This window comes from Emiliania huxleyi (genome assembly GCF_000372725.1).
Source record: "Emiliania huxleyi CCMP1516 unplaced genomic scaffold EMIHUscaffold_9, whole genome shotgun sequence".
In the NCBI taxonomy this organism is placed as follows: Eukaryota; Haptophyta; order Isochrysidales; family Noelaerhabdaceae; genus Emiliania; species Emiliania huxleyi.
In genome coordinates this window covers 1298599-1311245 of record NW_005195301.1, presented here as the reverse complement: position 1 = coordinate 1311245, position 12647 = coordinate 1298599, and the positions used below count along the sequence as shown (strand labels likewise).

The 12647-nt window shown below is 67.3% G+C and overlaps 2 protein-coding genes across 2 annotated transcripts; one reads left to right on the top strand and one right to left on the bottom strand.

Moving 5' to 3' along the window:
- Window positions 1-5218: 5218 nt before the first annotated feature.
- EMIHUDRAFT_97369 (hypothetical protein) lies at window positions 5219-7981 on the bottom strand (the record flags this gene model as incomplete). Its single annotated transcript, XM_005757866.1, has 2 exons — window positions 5219-6901; window positions 7307-7981. The coding sequence occupies 2 exons, from the start codon at window positions 7979-7981 to the stop codon at window positions 5219-5221; spliced, it is 2358 nt and encodes a 785-aa protein (XP_005757923.1).
- Window positions 7982-8394: 413 nt separating this feature from the next.
- On the top strand, window positions 8395-10080 carry EMIHUDRAFT_97368 (hypothetical protein; the record flags this gene model as incomplete). The annotated part of the gene is made up of 1 exon (XM_005757865.1): window positions 8395-10080. The coding sequence occupies one exon, from the start codon at window positions 8395-8397 to the stop codon at window positions 10078-10080; it is 1686 nt and encodes a 561-aa protein (XP_005757922.1).
- Between the last annotated feature and the right edge of the window lie 2567 nt (window positions 10081-12647).

The following is a 12647-nucleotide window of genomic DNA, read 5'->3' as shown; positions in this document are numbered from 1 at the left end:
TGGATGTGAGGTTAATAACTGCCCTCCAAGTGCTCCAAGTCCAAGTGCTCAGTGGGACGACCGCGAGGTGGCATGAAGGTCGCTGCGAGAATCGGCGAGGGACTGCGAAGGGAGATAGAAAGAGGTAGTAGGTAGACGCCCGAGCGTGGGCGAAGGCTAGCACCGCATTCTCTCCTTAAAATCCCTGTGTGGTGGCGGCGTGCCGTCCTCCCATCCCTCCCTTGGGTTGTCTTGGAGCACTTGGAGCACTTGGAGTGCAGTCGGCAACCGCACACCCAGGGCCGGGGAGCTGAGAAGCGCACCCAGCGGGCCGGATGATTGGCATCGGGTTGCGGGCAAGAGAGCCCTAGCCCAGGGGGTGCGCGTTCGCAGGGAAAGGGCCGTAAAGTAAACACGGGTCTCCGAGGGTTAGTCCGCGCTCCAGGTTTCCCCTAGCAGCGGAGCGCCCCCTCTACTCGGAGCTAATAAACACCAGACACGCACACGACGTACATCCTCACTCGACGTCACCCCTCGAGGCTTCCCGGTCTGGCCTCCCCCCCCTCGGTCTGGAGGGGCCCTCTTATCCCCTCGGTCCTCCCCCCACTCGCTTTCCGCTGGTTGGGCAACGGATGCGGGGCCCGACCCCCCCTCCTAGCCTTTTTCGGCCGCGGCCCCGCCGCCGTCTCGCCCACTCTGCCTGCTCCTGTTGACTCCACCTCCGGTGGTCCCATGCCCAACTCCTCGGGCGAGGGCGGCGGCACTGGATCGCCACGCCGCCCCTCCCCGTGAAGTGAGGCCGGCTCTCTTCGGTCGAGGACTCGTGCCCGCCCCCGCGGTCTCTCTATCGTCCTCGGCTCGTCCGTACGTCCCGATTCTACCCGCAGAGGCCGCGTCAGCTCGTCTCTCACCTCCTCCGACAGCTGACCCCAAGCCCCCCCTGGGGCCCTCCGGCCTCGGCCTTCCGGCTCGCCGGCGGGCCCGTTATCGTACTGCGGCCCCTCCCCTCTCCCAGCTCCTCCCTCCGGGTACTCTAGCCTCCGGCGGGGTGGTCCCGGACCCCCCAGGTTATGCCGAGCGGGTCCATACGGTGGCGGCCCCGCCGGCGGCAGGGGTGGAGGCGGTAGCAGGGGCGGCGGGTACGGTGGCGGCCCTCGCGGCCCAAACGCCTGGTGTGGAGCCGCTGGGGCGGCCCCACGACCCTGCAGCCGTTCCAGTGGCGAGGGCGGAAACGGCAGTGTGGGTGGCGGAAACGATGGCGGTACTGGCGGCTGCACCGCCTGGTGTGGAACTTCAGGGGCGGCTCCTCGACCCAGCGGTCGCTCCAACGGCGGGGGCGGAGGCGGTGGTGGTGGGGGCGGGCCTGGTGGCGGTGCCGGCCGTCGCAACTCCTGGGGCGGGGCCTCGGGGGGACACCACCATATAGATGGAATTACGTGTCCCCAAAGGTAGGACCTGCGTCCTGCACAAAGCTGCAAGGGAGGCAGCGGCGGCGGAAGGGGCGAGAACGGAGGGGGAGGGGGAGGTGGTTAAGGAGGGGGCAAAGATGGAAGAGGCAGCGGCGAGGGAGGAGGAGGCGGCGAGGGAGGAGGAGGCGGCAAGGGAGGAGGAGGCGGCGGAGGTGGCGGTAAGGGGGGAGGAGGCGGCAAGAGAGGAGGCGGTGAGGAAGGGCCCGGCGGTAGATGCGGCGGTGGCGGCGGTAAAGGGGGCGAGGGCGGAGAGGGAGGGGGTGGCGGTGGGGGAGGAGGCGGCAAAGGGGGGGTTTGGATTGTGGACTCCTGGGTGAAAGTGCTGCCCTGGTTCAGGACTCACACACTTCCAGCAACCAGCAGTCCGGATGGAAGAAATCAGGTAGGAAGCAGCGGGGGGGACGGAAGAAGTCAATCCCTCCCTGCAAAGGGAAAAGAAAGGAAGGTCAGCGATCTCGCTCAGTCGCAACTCTTGAGCGCCGTACCCCCCAACCAAACTTTCGGTTATAATAACCGACGGAGGTTGATAGGCAAAGTTGGAAGCAGTAACGGCGATCGCGTTCGCACCATGCAAGTCGCCTGTCGAGCAGCTTCCACGGCGCGCATGCGCCGCGGAGTTGACCGACAGCCGCGTGCCTCGGGCCTCCCACTCCACGCGCGGCACGACGCACCCCGCGCGCCATTCATCGCCGCAGAAGTGCTGCGACATGCTGCACGACGCCGAGGACAGCGTTGAGAAGCTGGCGCCATTCGCCAACCCGCATGCCTCGGCACCGGGCCGGAGAGCAGGCTGCGCATGTCGATGCAGCTGGAGGTTGCCACCCATCAGGCTCTCACACCAAACCACAGGCGCCGTCGAGCTCTCGCAGCCGCGCTGCACAATGCTCCAGCTCAGGAGGGCTCCCTGCTTCTCGCAGCTTTGTGCAGCGCAGCGAGCGGGCAGCGCTGCACCAGACGGACCCACGGCGTGCTCAGCGAGCCGCGAGGCGGAGGCAGGCCGAGTGAGCGCGAGCCGCATCGGCGCCCATGTCCCGCGCAGCGGCGAGCGAGCGGCACGGAGGAGTGCAATGTCGCGCATTGCGTAACGGTTCTAAAATCTCTCCGGGCCTGAGTACTTTGCCTCAAAAGTCAAATTTAATGTAACGTCAAACGTGTGCAGCTTGCCGTCGACCACCGCCAGAGCGGGAGCAAACCGCATCTCCGCCATCGGCGCCACCGCCTCCCACGCGTTCTGTGTCGGGTCGTACCGCTCCACCGAGCTGAGGTAGCCGTCGTCGTCGTTGCGGCCTCCCGCAGCATACAGCTTGCCGTCTAGCACCGCCACGGCGTGATTCTCGCGCGCCTCCGCCAACCCATTGGCGCCACCTCCTCCCACGCATCCAGCGCCGGATCGTACCGCTCAACCGACGACGACGACGACGACAGCATAGGCCTTGCCGTCGAGCACCGCCAGGGCGTGACTAATCCGCGACACTGCCATCGGCGCCACAGTCTCCCACGCATCCAACGCAGGGTCGTACCGCTCCGCCGAGCTGAGGAAGCCGTTGTTGTACCCGCCCGCAGCGTACAGCTTGCCGTCGAGCACCGCGACGGTGTGAGAATCCCGTGCTGTCGCCATCGATCGGCGCCGCCGCCTCCCACGATTTCGTCTCAAAGTCGTACCGCTCCACCATTGGAAGTTGCGCCGTCCAACCTCTGGCCGCCCGCCGCATAGAGCTTGCCATCGAGCACCGCCATGCGGACATCTTCACGTGCCGTCGGCATCGGCGCCACAGCCTCCTCCTCCCACTCATTCGTTGACGCGTCGTAACGCTCCAGCGAACTGATGAACTCGTGGACGGTTGCTGTCGTGGCCGCCGAACACGAGCATGCGCGGCCGCTTGCGCTTCTTCAGTGTCTCCTTCCAGCCGCGGCGCCATGCGCGGCACGTCCCCTTGACGGCGTGCTCCGTGGTCGGCAGCTGGGCGAGGATGTGCGGGGCGAGGTCCGGCGAGAGGAGCACCTCGGAGGCTCGGAGAGCACCCACTCGGGCTGCTCCACGTACCACGAGCCGTGCGGCGTGCTCCTCCGCCACGCGCAGCGCGGCGGCGCTCGCGCCCGCCTGCGCCTCGATGATGGCGCACAGCTGCTCTGGCGAGAGCGCGGGCGCCGATGCGCGGTGGGAGCGATAAGAAAACACAGGCCCGCACACTCCAAGAGGTCTGCGACAAGCAACGCACGCTCAGCACACTCAGGCGAGGGACTTCAGCACACTCCACGCCGTGGGGCTAGCACACAACGGCGACTACATCAAGACGCTAGACGGCGAAAGCCTTCATCCGCGCCGCCGCCATCGGAGCCACCGCCTCCCACGCATCCAACGCCGGGTCGTACCGCTCGACCGAGCTGAGGATGATGCCGCTGTTGTAGCCTCCGACAGCGTACAGCTTGCCGTCGAGCACCGCTACACCATGGTCGCTCCGCGCCTCCGCCATCGGCGCCACCGCCTCCCACGCGTTTGTCGCCGAATCGTACCGCTCCACCGAGCTGAGGAAGCCGTTGTTGAAGCCGCCCACAGCGTACATCTTGCCGTCGAGCACCGCGACGGCGAGAACGCGCCGCGCCGCCGCCATCGGCGCCACCGCCTCCCACGCATTCATCGCCGAATCGTACCGCTCCACCGAGCTGAGGCGGCCGCCGTGACCACGCCCGCCAGCAGCGTACAGCTTGCCATCGAGCACCGCGACGCCGACATCAGCTCGCGCCGCCGCCATCGGAGCCACCGCCTCCCACGCATCCAGCGCCGGGTCGTACCGCTCCACCGAGCTGAGGATGCCGTTGACGTCGTGGAGGCCGCCCACGGCGTACAGCTTGCCATCGAGCACCGCCACGGCGTGGTTCTCGCGTGGTGTCACCATCGGCGCCACCTCCTCCCACGATTTCGTTGCCAGGTCGTACCGCTCCAAAAGATTGGAAGTTGCGCCGTCAGCCACAGTCTCGCCGCCCGCCGCGTAGAGCTTGCCGTCAAGCACCGCCGTGCCGACATCTTCACGTGCCGTCGGCATCGGCGCCACAGCCCCCTCCTCCCACTCATTCGTTGACGGGTCGTACCGCTCCAGCGAGTTGAGGAACTCGCCATCGCTGCCTTGGCCGCCGATCACAACCAGGCGCGGCCTCTCGCGCTTCTTCAGCGTCTCCTTCCAGCCGCGGCGCCACGCGCGGCACGTCCCCTTGACGGCGTGCTCCGTGGTCGGCAGCTGGGCGAGGATGTGCGGGGCGAGGTCCGGCGAGAGGAGCACCTCGGAGAGGACCCACTCGGGCTGCTCCACGAGCCGTGCAGCGTGCTCCTCCGCCACGCGCAGCGCGGCGTCGCTCGCGCCCGCCTGCGCCTCGATGATGGCGCACAGCTGCTCTGGCGAGAGGCCCGCGACGCGCGCGCCGATGCGGTGGGAGGCCATCGGCTCCGGGAGGTCGCAGGGTTCCAACTTTTTGCGGGGTATGGTCCTGCCTGCGTCCGGAAGGCTGGGTCTGTCAGCAGGCGGGGGGGTATGGTCTCGAGGTGGGTTGCGCGAGAGTACCATACCCCGCAAAAAATCCGAACCCAGCATCAACGGCAAGAAAAAGAAAACGTGCGTCACACCGCACTCCAAGTGCTCCAAGGGCTGCGACAAGCGGCGGGGGCACGCACACGCAGCACACTCAGGCGAGCCCGCGTGAGACGTGTGTGTAAGTTTTCTGTTTGTTGCACCACGACACTCGACACGGCACGCGACATCTTAAGTGTTAAGAGCCTATCGCACGCGACCGCATGCGACCTCCTCGATCTGCGCCGCAAACTCGGCGGAGGAGGGAAACGGGCCGAACGCCGCCTCTCGCCTGCGCCGAATCTCGGCGAACGGCGTGAGCGACGTCGTGAGGAGGGTCTGCAGGGGAGGGTCGCGCAGCCCAAGCGGCGAGAGGAGAAAGTCGAGCGCGCTCGATGCGGCGTAGAGCAACTTCCGCGTGGGCGGCGCGTCGGCGCCGGGCCCCGTCGAGAGGTCGAGGAGCGCGGTGCCTTCGGGGACGCGCTCCCGTGAGTAGGCGGGCAGTGCGGCGGCCACGTCGCCGTCGAAGCGGCTCAGCACATCGCTGAGCGAGATCGCGTCCTGCAGCGCCGAGTTGCAGCCTTGGCCGGACGCGCCGCCCGTCGAGTGCGCCGCATCGCCAAGCAGCGCCGCGCGACCCAAGCTGTACGAGTTGCACCTGACCGTTGCCGCCTTGGAGACGCGCTGCGCGACAAACTGCTCGCCGATGGCCGTCGTGTTGAGCGCGTCCGCGAGGAGCGGCAACGCGCTCGCCAAAGCGCGCCGCGCCGCGTCCGCGTCGGTCGCGCTCGCTGGCTGCCAACTGCCCTTGCTGCCGTCGGGGAGAGTCGTGGTGAGGGTGTCGCCGCGCCAGCTGAGGAGGGCGCACGCCTCGCCGCGCGCGGTCGGCTCCAAGAAGGCCGCGAGGCCGCCCGCGCCCGGGACGAGGTGCACGGCGTCGGGCGCCAGCCGCGCGGGCATCCTCTCGAGGCGCAGCACCTTGAGGCTGCCGCCGAGAGTCGCCCGCTCTGCGTTGAAGGACGGGCACCGCTCGGCGAAAGAGGCGCGCACGGCGGACTGCACGCCGTCGCAGCCCGCGATCAGGTCGAACGATCCCGTCGTCGTGGCGCCGCCGCCGCCGCCGCCGCCGCCGTCCTCGCCTCCGCCGCCACCGCCGTCCTCGCCTCCGTCACCACGTCCGTCCTTGCCGCCGCCACCACCGCCGTCCTCGTCGCCGCCGGGCCAGTACGCGAGCTGGCCGCTCTCCGGGTCGACGTGCAGTTCGCTCTCTCCGGGTCGACGTCTCCAGGCCAGTTCGCCGCTCTCCGGGTCGACTTTCTCGACGCGCGCGCGGAACTGCATGTCGAGCCGGCCGGAGGCGCGGTGGCGCGCCTCCAGTGCGGTCAGCAAGGCGGAGCACAGGTCCGACTGGTAGATGAGGACGGACGGCTCCTGCCCCGAAATGTGGGGAGATGCGGGGAGATGTGGGTAGAGTTGAGCATCTAGGGCGGACGGCTCCTGCCCCGGCGTCGGCTTGCGCAAGTCGACGGCGCCAAAGAAGGGCGCGTGCAGCGTGAAGCGGTCGCTGCCAAACCCCTCCGCCTTGACCGCTTGCCACAGCGCCTCATCGACCGCGCGAATGGCCGCGCGCCCCCGCAGACCGAGCCCGAGCGCATAGGCGCGCCCCTCACGCACCCTGCCGTCGCGCGGGTCGCCGCGCGCCTCAAGCAGCGTGACGGATGCGCCCGCGTCCAGCAGTCGGTGAGCGAGGAGCAGGCCGCTCGCGCCGCCGCCGACGATGGCCGTGTTGAGCCTAGGGAGGGAGTGGCGTGGTGCCGTATGCTCACTCGCGATGTGCGGCAGTGTCAGCTGGCCGATGAGAGCAGGCATCGCGATGTGCGGCAGTGTCAGCTGGCCGATGAGCAGGCATCGCGATGTGCGGCAGTGTCAGCTGGCCGATGAGAGCAGGCAGTTGAGCATCTAAGGGGGAGTCGAGCCCGGCGAGTGTGCTCGTGCCGCCGCCCGTCTCGCCTGCGGGGCCGTCTGGCGTGGGAGGAATCGGGGCCAGCGAGGCGGGCGTGGAGGGCAGCGAGGCGGGCGGGGACACGAGGGGATGAGGGAGGGATGGGGCGGGAGGCGCATCGAGGTACAATTGCTGCTGTCGAGGATGCGCGGACCGTCGTCGCCGACAACGCTGGCCCTCGGATCGCTGCGGCGCCAGTTTCTCTGCGGCCGAGCGGCGGCCGACTGATCTCCTCCTCCTCCTCCTTCCCCCCGCCCCCCTGATTCGGTCGTGCTGGCCGCCGCCGCGGCCACCTCTCGGAGCAGCAAACCGCCGCCCAACGCTCCAGCCGCCCCGAGCACCAGGCTCGCAAAGGACGGGAAGGACGCCGCGCCGTCGCCCTCGACGATTTCGAGTGCCGACGAGAACAGGCTGCCGGCGTAGACGTGGGTGAGGACCGCTGGGAGGGTGGCGAGCGCCGTCGCCGGAAAGTAGTCGTCGAGGCTCACGCCGGCCAAGGCGAGGCCATAATTGTTGAGCCAGGAGGGGATGGGCGAGAGGCGTGCCAGCAGCGTGAATCGAGCACCATCGCGCTCCACGCTCTGCGCGAGGTTTGCGAGCGATGGTTGCGCCGCGTAGGCACGAGCTGCCGCCTCCTCCACGCCGGCAGCGGAGAGAGCCGCGCGAGCGATGCCGCTCGACACGAGGTAGGTGATCGTCGCAGCCAGCACTTTAGCCGACCAAGCGACCGCGGCGCCTTGATAGACGCCGAATAGCAAGCCGGCCGCTAGCTCGAAGAGAATCGTCGCTGGAAAGCAGCCGACCACGGCCGCCGTGTGCACGCATGCAAATGCTACGAGGCCGGCCGCACCTCGGCCGCTCGTCCAGTCGCTCAGGGCAACGACTGCATCCGCAGAAGCGGTGGCAGCGATCGAGGCACGCACGGCCGGAGCGGTGGCGTGGAGGAGAGGACGCACACACGCATGCATGGCATATATGGGTTCGGGCTCCCTTCCGGGTAAGGGGGGTAGACCTGTCTGACTTGTTTAGACGCCGGGTAAGGCGGACCATTGCCATGGGCTCTGAGAGGACCGGACGGGCGTCGCCGTCGGGCGACGGCAGTGAGAGCGGCCGAGCACCTCATGATGCTGGTCTCACCGCCGTCAAGCTCCGGGTGTTCATCGCGGGACCGGCGAGGACGCGAAACGTGTACCCGCAGAAGCACTATAAGTAAGTGTGCCTACCCAAAGTTCTGATAGATAGTGCGCGCCAGTCCCGTGCCCAGTGTTGTGCAAGGGAGTTTTGTTGTAAAATTCTGATAGATTCGCCCGCCGCCGGGGGGGCGGCGTTGCAACGATAACAAGACCGCGCGCACTCGTGTGCGCGCAAGAATTATTCGGCAATGGCGCCCGCTCGCGCGAGCTCGTCGCGGGCCACAGTGTCCGAGCGCCTGGTGTTGATCCCAGCCATCAACAAGAACAGCACGACTGGCTACAAGTGCGTGGCCTACAGCCGCCGCGATAAGAAGTTCCAGGCGCAGGCGCAGAATGGCGGCAAGCGTGTCTATCTCGGCTCCTTCGACACCGCCGAAGAGGCGGCCTCCGCCTACGCTCGCTCAGAGTACGGCCGCGCCGACGCTGCCAAGCTGCTGCAGCCTCGCCCGGCTCCCACTGCCGCTGGCGCCGAGGCGATACGGCAGGCGGAGAGGGAGGGCCTCACGCTGGCCACGAGCAGCAGCAGCAACACAGGCTACAAGGGTGTGTGCTACCGCAAGGAGACAGGCAGCAAGAAGTACCAGCTGCAGGTGGCGAGTGGCGGCAAGCAAGTCAGCCTCGGCTGGTTCGCAACCGCCGAGCAGGCGGCGCTCTTCTACGCTCGCAGGGAGGCGGGCAGGGACACCAGCGATCTCACCGCGCCGCCGCCGCCGCCGCCACCACCCGAGCCTTCCACTGCTGCTGGCGCCGAGGCGGTCCGGCAGGCGGGGAGGGAGGGCCTGACTCTGACTACGAGCAGCAAAAGCAACAGCGGCTACAAAGGCGTGACCTTCTACCCGAAGGAGCGAGGCAGCAAGAAGTACAAGCTGCATGTGTGGGTTGGCAGTAAGCTGCTCCACCTCGGCCTCTTTGCCACCGCCGAGCAGGCGGCGCTCTTCTACGCCCGCAGGGAGGCGGGCAGGGACATGGCAGTGCTCTACCCGCCGCCGCCGCCACCGCCGCCGCCACCCGCGCCTTCCTCTGCCGCTGGCGCCGAGGCGATACGGCAGGCGGAGAGGGAGGGCCTGACTCTGGCTACGAGCAACAGCAGCAACAGTGGCTACAACGGCGTGACCCTCTACCCGAAGCAGCAAGGCAGCAAGAAGTACAAGCTGTCAGTGAGGGTTGGAGGCCGGCAAGTCAGCCTAGGCTGGTACGCCGCCGCCGAGGAGGCGGCGCTGGCGCGTGCGCGGCACCTGTGGGACACCACCGTCCGCCTGCTCGAGCCGCAGCCGCAGCAAGCACCGCCGCAAGGCGCAGCAGGGCCGTCCGAGGCCAGCTACGAGGAGGAGGAGGACGGCTTCGATCCAACGGACATCGCCGAGGCGGTGGCTCTCTCGCTGCTTCCCGATCCGCCTTCCGCGAGCGAGCAGAGGGCGGCGAGGTGGCAGGCGCGCGCAGCAGAGCAGGCGGCGAGGGCGGATGCTGCGGCGACGGCGGCGGCGCAGGCGGCGGCGGAGGCTGCCCCGCCATGGGACGACGAGGTGGAGGTGGAGGCAGAGCAGGAGAGCGATAGCGAGGACGAGTCGGAGATGGAGGTGGAGGCCGCCGCAGCAGCAAGGGTGGCGCCGGCTCCAGCAGCAGAGGAGCCACCTCAGTGCGCCATTTGCTTGGACGACCTCGGCGCACACCCCGAGGCGCGTCTGCAGCCTCGCGACCCAAACGGCTGGGGCGCCACGCGCTGCTGCAAGAGCCTCTTTCACTACCATTGCTTGCACGCTTGGCTCAGCGACAACAGCGAGGTCGAGACGAGCCGTGGCATGGAGCCGATCAACACGACCTGCCCTTGCTGCCGAGGCTTCGTATCAAAGTCGGCGTCGCGCATGCTGGCCTAGGCGGCCCTAGAGGAGGAGTCCGGGCTTAGGGGCGGCTCTACCGTGACCGTGTCGCCGGCCGCGCTCCCCCGACTCCCTTGCGTGAGGTGTATACCACCTCTACCTGTCACTGACTGCGCCAGCGGCCCAGTGTTAGTCTCGGGGGACTGCAGGTCCCCCGCGCGCGCTTTTTGAGGCGTCGTTCGGGCTCGAAAAAGCAACCCCGCGGCTCGTACTCGCAGCTGGATTTTGTGCAAAATGAAGTTCGCGCCCGCGGAGAGTGCACGGAGTTGCCCCTTCTGCCTTCTCCGACTGCACCGGCTAGTTCACGGGTTTCGCGGGAGTGACCGTGTGTGTGTGTGTGTGTGTGTGTGTGTGTGTGTCACTCACTCACACACGCGGGAGTGACCCCATGCAAGACCTCTCTCCCCCCATGCGTCAAACCCGCGACCCAGCGCGGGTGGGTTGGAGGGGGCTCGCTGCAAGAGGAAGGGCTGTGTAAGAAGCCGATGCCCCGTAGTCCTCACCACTCCTCCCCATCGGGCCGCATATGAGCGGCCTCGCCTCGCAGATTCGTTTCTCGCGCCTGGATCAGGCGCGCAGGGCACCCCCCGGGTGCGCGGGTCGCTCGACCAGCGATCCGAAGCCTCTCTCACAGCACGCTGGCACGACAAGGGCGCAGACTGGCGCGGACTGGCACACACACCGGCTCACGCCTCACCACCGGAGCCGCCTAAGCCGGACTCCGTTAAGAACGGCAATGAATGCACTCCGCACCGTGCGCAATGCCGCTCTCCCCGCATGCTAGCTCGTTCACCGTCTGCCACGCCACAGCGGTGTGGAGGACGACGGACAAACGCTGCATTTGCAGCATGCAGGCCGTGCCAATTCTTACGACCCTGGCTCACTTCTGTGACACTTCCGACATGTCCCTCAGTCCATGGCTCACCTCTGTGACGTGTGCAGGACATGTTACTCAGGCTGCCGGGGAGCTGCTGGTTGCAGTCAGTCAGTGTTACACACCTCCTAGCATGGAGGACGGGCCACACGCACACACACGCTGCACACGATTGGCTCGGGAGCCGACACGAGGCACACTGTCACCGGCTGTAGCACCGGGTCCGGACTGCTGGACACACAGCACACAGCTCACAGGACAGCTCATGTACTCGCGCAAGGCCGGCTGGCCAGCATCGGCCGCCCTTCCGGCCGCTGGCGCGGCGACGGCGGGCGCGGCGGCGGCGGGCGCGGCGACGGCGGGCGGGGAGCAGATCCACAAGTTGAGCATCGTCGAGACGCCTAGGGGAGATATGGGGAGATATGGGGAGATATGGGGAGATATGGGGAGATATGGGGAGATATGGGGGAGATCCACAAGTCGAGACGCCCTTGCACGCCATGAACGTGAGCGTGGCCATACTTGTCCTGGAAGCCGAGCATCAGCCCGGTGAGGATCGTGAGGCAGAGCATGTAGACCAGGAAGATTCGGTCCTGCAGCCGCGAGAGGAAGGAGTGCACGTCGGCGTCCACCTGCAGCTTCCTCCCTCGACTTTGTTATCCTTATGACTCTTGGCCGGATGGGCCTGATTCTATTCCCTGCAAGTCATGCGTCGAGCAAGACGCGACGATGACGGCGCCGCCGGCGATGCAGAGGCAGCAGCCGATGAGGTCGCGGCAGCGCAGGCCCTCCCCGAGCACGAGGGCCGCGATAAACGCGTTGGACAGCACGGAGATGGCTCCGAGCGGCGCAATCACCGGGGCTCTCTCGCATCACGTCGTCGACTGGGTCCGCGCCTCGCCGCTCGTGCGCCGAGCTACGGCAGACCTGGCAGCAGCGCGATCAGTGCGCTTTGTGCACTATGCCGAAGATATCTTCATCGGCTGGCTCGCATCGCACACCCCGCGCATCCAGGCCCTCGGTCTCAGTTTCATGGGCCGCGCTGTTCATGACATCGACGAGCAGGTGGCGCTGATGAGGGCCGAATGCCAAGCGCGCCTCGGGCTGAACAAGACCGCCTTCCTCAACGGCTTTCGCAGCCGCAACGGCAACGAGCGCACCTCGCCTGCGACAGTCGCGGTGCATCACGTGCTATCCGAGGCGGCATGGAACCGCACGTGGACTAGCTTCCTCAAAGGTGCAAGCCGCACTCCGAGAAGAGCTGCATCGTCTTCGAGATGCTGCCGCCGCCGGAGTAAGAGAGGGGGCGGGTAACTACCTCCGTTTCGTGGTAAAACTAAAAGAGACACGGGGAAGCGGGGCAGAACTTAAGAGCTAGGGAGGAGCTAGGCCCTTTAAGTCACACAGCCCTCACGTGTATGTCTCACATGCACATACGGCTTTATCATGTACATGTTCATCGTCGCGCGGGTCCGGGGGGATTCCCAGAGAGTACTCTAACAAGAACAATATTTAACATCTCCCTCGCACACACATCTGTGGACTCAGCGCGGGACAACCATGAATGAAAAGCGACACGCGCTCCTCAGTCCAACTGGTGGTCGATCCGGATCGGGGCGGCTTCACCCGTGGCGCCCGCCGTGGCGCCGTCCCAAGCGCCCGGTGATGCCGCCGCCGCGACGAGCTGCTG